This window comes from Nerophis lumbriciformis, linkage group LG06 (assembly GCF_033978685.3).
Source record: "Nerophis lumbriciformis linkage group LG06, RoL_Nlum_v2.1, whole genome shotgun sequence".
NCBI classification, from domain to species: domain Eukaryota; kingdom Metazoa; phylum Chordata; class Actinopteri; order Syngnathiformes; family Syngnathidae; genus Nerophis; species Nerophis lumbriciformis.
Window position 1 is genome coordinate 50,790,349 of NC_084553.2, and position 9,608 is coordinate 50,799,956.

The 9,608-nt window shown below is 38.9% G+C and overlaps 1 protein-coding gene across 1 annotated transcript in view; it reads right to left on the reverse strand.

Moving 5' to 3' along the window:
- slc6a2 (solute carrier family 6 member 2) overlaps positions 1-8,780 on the reverse strand; it is a 102,540-nt gene extending 93,760 nt beyond the window's left edge. The window contains exons 1-2 of the mRNA XM_061964532.2: positions 8,641-8,780; positions 7,970-8,405 (exon numbers count right to left, since the gene is read on the reverse strand). Of these exons, the coding sequence (XP_061820516.2) occupies positions 7,970-8,267 (298 nt within the window). The 5' untranslated portion in view covers positions 8,268-8,405; positions 8,641-8,780. The remainder of the gene's footprint in view (positions 1-7,969; positions 8,406-8,640) is intronic.
- Between the last annotated feature and the right edge of the window lie 828 nt (positions 8,781-9,608).

Below are 9,608 nucleotides of genomic sequence, written 5' to 3' on the forward strand. Positions count from 1 at the left end.
GAATTGACATGACTTGACATGACTTGCTACTTTCCCCAAAACCCAAAGATGAAAAAGTTATTCGGGAGCGCTCCGTATTTTTCATTGTGTACTTGTCTATCAGCGTTGCGTGTGTCAGCTGGTGTGCTGTCAGTACAACAGCCAATCAAATTAGGTCTACTTTGTTTTCATCACACAGCATTCATCCAATCAAATTGCAGGACAACCAACGAAGAAGACATGTCCAAACCACACGCCAGTGAACAAAAAATTATACCTAAAATAATTTCGTTTGGGTATAAAAATTACGAGGTGGTCAACACAAAACGGTTTGCAGTATGCAACACATGCGGTTCGAAAATTACTGATGGAGAGGCAACAACTTCCAACTTCGTCCGGCATTTGAAGTTGCACAAAGAACGGTAAGTTTTGAATGTAAGATAACGTTTATTGGCTAAGTAACGTGACTTTTATTTGCTGTGTAGTTAAATCAGTGAGGCTGTGAACTCACTGCTAACGTTATAACGTTATTGCAAACACGGGAATCTGTTGCAGTTCACTACCTTATTCATACTTTTTGTTCAGTGATTTTTTTTAAGCAGGGTTACATTAGTCAATATATCACACGTAACGTTAGACGGCGGTCAGCAGCACCGCGTATTTTAGCCACCTAAAAAAAGACAGAAATAGTAAAATAAAGGTAAAATAAATACTACGCCCCCATCGTGCACAAATGACTGACAGACTCTTGGCTAATTTGGTCTTTTGCAAATGCAATGCAGCATAGGGCCCTGACATATAAAAAGTACAACTTTTTTGTTATGTTCACGTATATGTCATGTTTTTTCAATGTTAACACTTTTGTACAAATAAGTACATTTGCACTTTATTTTTTAATGTGTTTGTTCTGTAAAGGAATGAGTTAATGTTTAAAATGACTGGTTAATAGTGCTATTATAAAGTGCAATGTCAGCACAATTTTCTTTCCTGCAATTTAAAATGCACTTGTTTTAATAAATAAATACAGCGTTTGAAAAGCATACACAATCTGTGTTAATATATTAGTCTGTGGTTAAAAGGACTTGAAAGGACTCGAAACTCAAAATGCAGGACTTAGGACTTGACTTGAGACTTTCCAGTCTTGACTTTGGACTTGACTCGGGGCTTGCCTGTCTTGACTCGGGACTTGACTCGGACTTGAGGGCAAAGACTTGAGACTTACTTGTGACTTGCAAAACAATGACTTGTCCCACCTCTGCTTTATGGCAGGTGTAGGGAACCTATGGCTCTCGAGCCAAATGTGGCTCTGTTTGATGACTGCATCTGGCTCTCAGATCAATCTTAGCTGAATCATTCCGCTGGTAACCACAGTGTTAAAAATAACGTTCAAAATATAAAACATTCTCATGCATTTTAATACATCCAACCGTTTTTCTACCGCACCTGTTCAAGAAGTCCCATTAATGCAGACCTGGGCAAATTAAGGCTCGGGGGCCACATGCGGCCCGTTGACATTCCCAAATAATTTTTTTAGATCTTTAAGATGGAAAGTGTAGCTGCCATTATGATGTGCAGTCATGTTTTCTAATGGCCGTAAGTTTTCAACTATACAAAGTATTTCAATGGTTGGAATCTGCGCTTATACCAGTTACTTTGGTAATCTAATTAGTTACTATGGTCATCTAATTAGTTACTATGGTCATCTACGTCACAGCAGCTCAGACGAGGCACCAAGCAGTGTGGGCGGGAAGCGCTTCCACAGACGCGGAAGGAGATTTTTTACAACAAAGTTCTAAAGCTTAGTGATATATAGAAGAGAATAGAAAATACTTGATTGATCCCTGGGAGGAATTTAGCAAATATCAGATGTATCAGATTGTAGGTGGGTTTATTTTGTACGCTTCGCATTCATATTTCACTGTTTGTTGCATTTTTTGTTGCGTTTCACTTGATTGTAAAATATGTCGATCGAAAGGGGGTGTGACGTTCATATTTTGTCAATATTCAGTGTTTTATCGTTCATAGAAAAATGTACAATTCCATTCCGTTTTTTAAGGCGGTCTGTCATACCGTTTTTAGCATTCAATCAGACATTATTGTGAGGTTTTGTATTAGTGTTCCTAAAAATAGATATACTGGGCCCCAGACACATTTCTTTCTCTAAATGTGGCCCCCGAGTCAAAATAATTGCCCAGGCCTGAATTAATAGTAAGAAGCAGGGGTGCCGCTAGGGATTTTGGGCCCCATGAAAAGAATCTTTACAGGGCCCCCAACAGTGTCATTATTTTTTCTGTATTAGAATTTAATCATCATTAGGGGTCATATTTCACTGTTTGTTGCATTTTTTTGTTGCGTTTCACTTGATTGTAAAATATGTCGATCGAAAGGGGGTGTGACGTTCATATTTTGTCAATATTCAGTGTTTTATCGTTCATAGAAAAATGTACAATTCCATTCCGTTTTTTAAGGCGGTCTGTCATACCGTTTTTAGCATTCAATCAGACATTATTGTGAGGTTTTGTATTAGTGTTCCTAAAAATAGATATACCGGGCCCCAGACACATTTCTTTCTCTAAATGTGGCCCCCGAGTCAAAATAATTGCCCAGGCCTGAATTAATAGTAAGAAGCAGGGGTGCCGCTAGGGATTTTGGGCCCCATGAAAAGAATCTTTACAGGGCCCCCAACAGTGTCATTATTTTTTCTGTATTAGAATTTAATCATCATTAGGGGTCATATTTCACTGTTTGTTGCATTTTTTTGTTGCGTTTCACTTGATTGTAAAATATGTCGATCGAAAGGGGGTGTGACGTTCATATTTTGTCAACATTCAGTGTTTTATCGTTCAGAGAAAAATTTAAAATTCCATTCTGTTTTTTAAGGCGGTCTGTCATAACGTTTTTAGCATTCAATCAGACATTATTGTGAGGTTTTGTATTAGTGTTCCTAAAAATAGATATACCGGGCCCCAGACACATTTCTTTCTCTAATTGTGGCCCACGAGTCAAAATAATTGCCCAGGCCTGAATTAATAGTAAGAAGCAGGGGTGCCGCTAGGGATTTTGGGCCCCATGAAAAGAATCTTTACAGGGCCCCCAACAGTGTCATTATTTTTTCTGTATTAGAATTTAATCATCATTAGGGGTCATATTTCACTGTTTGTTGCATTTTTTTGTTGCGTTTCACTTGATTGTAAAATATGTCGATCGAAAGGGGGTGTGACGTTCATATTTTGTCAATATTCAGTGTTTTATCGTTCATAGAAAAATGTACAATTCCATTCCGTTTTTTAAGGCGGTCTGTCATAACGTTTTTAGCATTCAATCAGACATTATTGTGAGGTTTTGTATTAGTGTTCCTAAAAATAGATATACCGGGCCCCAGACACATTTCTTTCTCTAAATGTGGCCCCCGAGTCAAAATAATTGCCCAGGCCTGAATTAATAGTAAGAAGCAGGGGTGCCGCTAGGGATTTTGGGCCCCATGAAAAGAATCTTTACAGGGCCCCCAACAGTGTCATTATTTTTTCTGTATTAGAATTTAATCATCATTAGGGGTCATATTTCACTGTTTGTTGCATTTTTTTGTTGCGTTTCACTTGATTGTAAAATATGTCGATCGAAAGGGGGTGTGACGTTCATATTTTGTCAACATTCAGTGTTTTATCGTTCATAGAAAAATGTAAAATTCCATTCCGTTTTTTAAGGCGGTCTGTCATACCGTTTTTAGCATTCAATCAGACATTATTGTGAGGTTTTGTATTAGTGTTCCTAAAAATAGATATACCGGGCCCCAGACACATTTCTTTCTCTAAATGTGGCCCCCGAGTCAAAATAATTGCCCAGGCCTGAATTAATAGTAAGAAGCAGGGGTGCCGCTAGGGATTTTGGGCCCCATGAAAAGAATCTTTACAGGGCACCCAACAGTGTCATTATTTTTTCTGTATTAGAATTTAATCATCATTAGGGGTCATATTTCACTGTTTGTTGCATTTTTTTGTTGCGTTTCACTTGATTGTAAAATATGTCGATCGAAAGGGGGTGTGACGTTCATATTTTGTCAATATTCAGTGTTTTATCGTTCATAGAAAAATGTACAATTCCATTCCGTTTTTTAAGGCGGTCTGTCATACCGTTTTTAGCATTCAATCAGACATTATTGTGAGGTTTTGTATTAGTGTTCCTAAAAATAGATATACCGGGCCCCAGACACATTTCTTTCTCTAAATGTGGCCCCCGAGTCAAAATAATTGCCCAGGCCTGAATTAATAGTAAGAAGCAGGGGTGCCGCTAGGGATTTTGGGCCCCATGAAAAGAATCTTTACAGGGCCCCCAACAGTGTCATTATTTTTTCTGTATTAAAATTTAATCATCATTAGGGGTCATATTTCACTGTTTGTTGCATTTTTTTGTTGCGTTTCACTTGATTGTAAAATATGTCGATCGAAAGGGGGTGTGACGTTCATATTTTGTCAATATTCAGTGTTTTATCGTTCATAGAAAAATGTACAATTCCATTCCGTTTTTTAAGGCGGTCTGTCATACCGTTTTTAGCATTCAATCAGACATTATTGTGAGGTTTTGTATTAGTGTTCCTAAAAATAGATATACCGGGCCCCAGACACATTTCTTTCTCTAAATGTGGCCCACGAGTCAAAATAATTGCCCAGGCCTGAATTAATAGTAAGAAGCAGGGGTGCCGCTAGGGATTTTGGGCCCCATGAAAATAATCTTTACAGGGCCCCCAACAGTGTCATTATTTTTTCTGTATTAGAATTTAGTCATCATTAGGGGTCATATTTCACTGTTTGTTGCATTTTTTTGTTGCGTTTCACTTGATTGTAAAATATGTCGATCGAAAGGGGGTGTGACGTTCATATTTTGTCAATATTCAGTGTTTTATCGTTCATAGAAAAATGTACAATTCCATTCCGTTTTTTAAGGCGGTCTGTCATACCGTTTTTAGCATTCAATCAGACATTATTGTGAGGTTTTGTATTAGTGTTCCTAAAAATAGATATACCGGGCCCCAGACACATTTCTTTCTCTAAATGTGGCCCCCGAGTCAAAATAATTGCCCAGGCCTGAATTAATAGTAAGAAGCAGGGGTGCCGCTAGGGATTTTGGGCCCCATGAAAAGAATCTTTACAGGGCCCCCAACAGTGTCATTATTTTTTCTGTATTAGAATTTAATCATCATTAGGGGTCATATTTCACTGTTTATTGCATTTTTTTGTTGCGTTTCACTTGATTGTAAAATATGTCGATCGAAAGGGGGTGTGACGTTCATATGTTGTCAATATTCAGTGTTTTATCGTTCATAGAAAAATGTAAAATTCCATTCCGTTTTTTAAGGCGGTCTGTCATAACGTTTTTAGCATTCAATCAGACATTATTGTGAGGTTTTGTATTAGTGTTCCTAAAAATAGATATACCGGGCCCCAGACACATTTCTTTCTCTAAATGTGGCCCCCGAGTCAAAATAATTGCCCAGGCCTGAATTAATAGTAAGAAGCAGGGGTGCCGCTAGGGATTTTGGGCCCCATGAAAAGAATCTTTACAGGGCCCCCAACAGTGTCATTATTTTTTCTGTATTAGAATTTAATCATCATTAGGGGTCATATTTCACTGTTTGTTGCATTTTTTTGTTGCGTTTCACTTGATTGTAAAATATGTCGATCGAAAGGGGGTGTGACGTTCATATTTTGTCAATATTCAGTGTTTTATCGTTCATAGAAAAATGTAAAATTCCATTCCGTTTTTTAAGGCGGTCTGTCATAACGTTTTTAGCATTCAATCAGACATTATTGTGAGGTTTTGTATTAGTGTTCCTAAAAATAGATATACCGGGCCCCAGACACATTTCTTTCTCTAATTGTGGCCCACGAGTCAAAATAATTGCCCAGGCCTGAATTAATAGTAAGAAGCAGGGGTGCCGCTAGGGATTTTGGGCCCCATGAAAAGAATCTTTACAGGGCCCCCAACAGTGTCATTATTTTTTCTGTATTAGAATTTAATCATCATTAGGGGTCATATTTCACTGTTTGTTGCATTTTTTTGTTGCGTTTCACTTGATTGTAAAATATGTCGATCGAAAGGGGGTGTGACGTTCATATTTTGTCAATATTCAGTGTTTTATCGTTCATAGAAAAATGTAAAATTCCATTCTGTTTTTTAAGGCGGTCTGTCATAACGTTTTTAGCATTCAATCAGACATTATTGTGAGGTTTTGTATTAGTGTTCCTAAAAATAGATATACCGGGCCCCAGACACATTTCTTTCTCTAATTGTGGCCCACGAGTCAAAATCATTGCCCAGGCCTGAATTAATAGTAAGAAGCAGGGGTGCCGCTAGGGATTTTGGGCCCCATGAAAAGAATCTTTACAGGGCCCCCAACAGTGTCATTATTTTTTCTGTATTAGAACTGAATCATCATTAGGGGTCATATTTCACTGTTTGTTGCATTTTTTTGTTGCGTTTCACTTAATTGTAAAATATGTCGATCGAAAGGGGGTGTGACGTTCATATTTTGTCAACATTCAGTGTTTTATCGTTCATAGAAAAATTTAAAATTCCATTCCGTTTTTTAAGGCGGTCTGTCATAACGTTTTTAGCATTCAATCAGACATTATTGTGAGGTTTTGTATTAGTGTTCCTAAAAATAGATATACCGGGCCCCAGACACATTTCTTTCTCTAAATGTGGCCCCCGAGTCAAAATAATTGCCCAGGCCTGAATTAATAGTAAGAAGCAGGGGTGCCGCTAGGGATTTTGGGCCCCATGAAAAGAATCTTTACAGGGCCCCCAACAGTGTCATTATTTTTTCTGTATTAGAATTTAATCATCATTAGGGGTCATATTTCACTGTTTGTTGCATTTTTTTTGTTGCGTTTCACTTGATTGTAAAATATGTCGATCGAAAGGGGGTGTGACGTTCATATTTTGTCAATATTCAGTGTTTTATCGTTCATAGAAAAATGTAAAATTCCATTCCGTTTTTTAAGGCGGTCTGTCATAACGTTTTTAGCATTCAATCAGACATTATTGTGAGGTTTTGTATTAGTGTTCCTAAAAATAGATATACCGGGCCCCAGACACATTTCTTTCTCTAAATGTGGCCCCCGAGTCAAAATAATTGCCCAGGCCTGAATTAATAGTAAGAAGCAGGGGTGCCGCTAGGGATTTTGGGCCCCATGAAAAGAATCTTTACAGGGCCCCCAACAGTGTCATTATTTTTTCTGTATTAGAATTTAATCATCATTAGGGGTCATATTTCACTGTTTGTTGCATTTTTTTGTTGCGTTTCACTTGATTGTAAAATATGTCGATCGAAAGGGGGTGTGACGTTCATATTTTGTCAATATTCAGTGTTTTATCGTTCATAGAAAAATGTAAAATTTCATTCCGTTTTTTAAGGCGGTCTGTCATAACTTTTTTAGCATTCAATCAGACATTATTGTGAGGTTTTGTATTAGTGTTCCTAAAAATAGATATACCGGGCCCCAGACACATTTCTTTCTCTAATTGTGGCCCACGAGTCAAAATAATTGCCCAGGCCTGCATTAATGGTAAGAAGTATTTCATTTATTATTGGTTCAGAATAACAATGTTATTAAAAAGAATAAGAGACTTATAATACTCTAAAAATGTTGGGCTTATTTAAAAATGCACACATTTAGTTGTATTCAGTGTTTAAAACACATTATATAGCTCTCACGGACATGCATTTTAAAATATTGGGCTTTCATGGCTCTCTCAGCCAAAAAAGGTTCCCCGACCCCGGCTTTATGGGATACTTAAACCGTGTCAGTTTATAAAAGTAAATCCCAAAGTTTCCATGAGGCACAAGTTAATGTTTTACACTGCATCCTTTTTTTTTTTTTTCTTCCCATGAAAATAGTGACCTTTTACTGCACTGTGGACGCTTGCATGTTAATACATAATACACGTTTTCAATACATCATAAAATAATGTATAATAATAGTTTACTTACCCCCTCCGTTTTTGTAGCACAGGTAAGGGAATCTCCAAACATTAGCCAAGTCAACTGCAAAGCCAATAACCGAGAGCAGAAAGTCAATCTTCTTGCCCCATAGCTCCCGCTCCTCCTCGGACACGGTCCCGGGTGGCCCCGCGTGTATACCGGGCGCCGGGACGATGGACGCGCTGGTGTACTGGACGCCGTTCTGGTCCTTCACGAGCAGGAGCTCGACCTCCTTCTTCTCCACGTTGCATTGCTTGAGCGGGGCCACCGACGAGAGCTTGTGTTCGGGCACCACCTGGATGTTCATCTTGGTTCCCCGGCCCACACCCGCTGTGCGCTCTCACGGTGGAGGGCGAGCGGAGTGCGCGTCTGTCTGCGTGTGCGGGCGTGGGCGCCGGGTGCTCTCCACGGGAAATAGAGCCGGTGACACCGTCGCGTACATGGGCTGGAGAGGTTAGCAGGAGAGGACACGGGGAAAAGAGGGTTAAGCGGCCGCGGGCGTAAAAGTTGCGCACAATTACGCACAGAAACTCCGGCTCGTAAACGCACCGAACATTGTTACATGTCACTTTAGCAGCTCGGATTATTCATGCATTATAGTAATGTACAACAAAAAAATGGCATGCAATCGACAAAAAAAAAGTACACGTAAAGAGAACCATAACGGTTGACGCACGTACTTGCGGACTTAAATTTAAGTCTCCATGATCCGGTGTTGCTGCTGCTGCTGCTGCTGCTGCTGCTGTGGTCCAGATGCGTCTGAAGGGAGCTGGTCTATCCTGAAGAAACTTTTAAGACTCGCCTCCATCCAACCAGAAGACGCTCATCTTAAAAAAAAAAAAAAAAAAGGGTTTCCTCTCCTGTCTTTTGTATGTGATGTATCTCAATTCATGTTGTCTCCACTGAATGCGCTTTGTTTTACGTTTCTATTTTGGTTTGACAGTTCTTATAAATGCGTGTGGGTAATGTCAATTTCACGATTTGAGGGTTTCCCGAACTGTTGCCAACTTTCTCGCTACATCCAATCCAATCCAATCCACTTTATGTATATAGCACATTTAAACAACAAGAATGTTTCCAAAGTGCTGCACAACAATATTAAAAACAATATTAAAAACAATATTATGCTCCCCCAATGACTGAATAAAAACAAAAAATATAAATATGATTAAAGGGGAACATTATCACAATTTCAGAATGGTTAAAACCATTAAAAATCAGTTCCCAGTGGCTTATTATATTTTTCGAAGTTTTTTTCAAAATTTTACCCATCACGCAATATCCCTAAAAAAAAGCTTCAAAGTGCCTGATTTTAACCACCCGTCCATTTTCCTGTGACGTCACATAGTGAAGCCAACACAAACAAACATGGCGGAAAGAACAGCAAGCTATAGCGACATTAGCTCGGATTCAGACTCGGATTTCAGTGGCTTAAGTGATTCAACAGATTACGAATGTATTGAAACGGATGGTTGTAGTGTGGAGGCAGGTAGCGAAAACGAAATTGAAGAAGAAACTGAAGCTATTGAGCCATATCGGTTTGAACCGTATGCAAGCGAAAACGACGAAAACGACCCGACAGCCAGCGACACGGGAGAAAGCGAGGACAAATTCGGGGATTGCCTTCCAACCAATGATTGGTATGTGT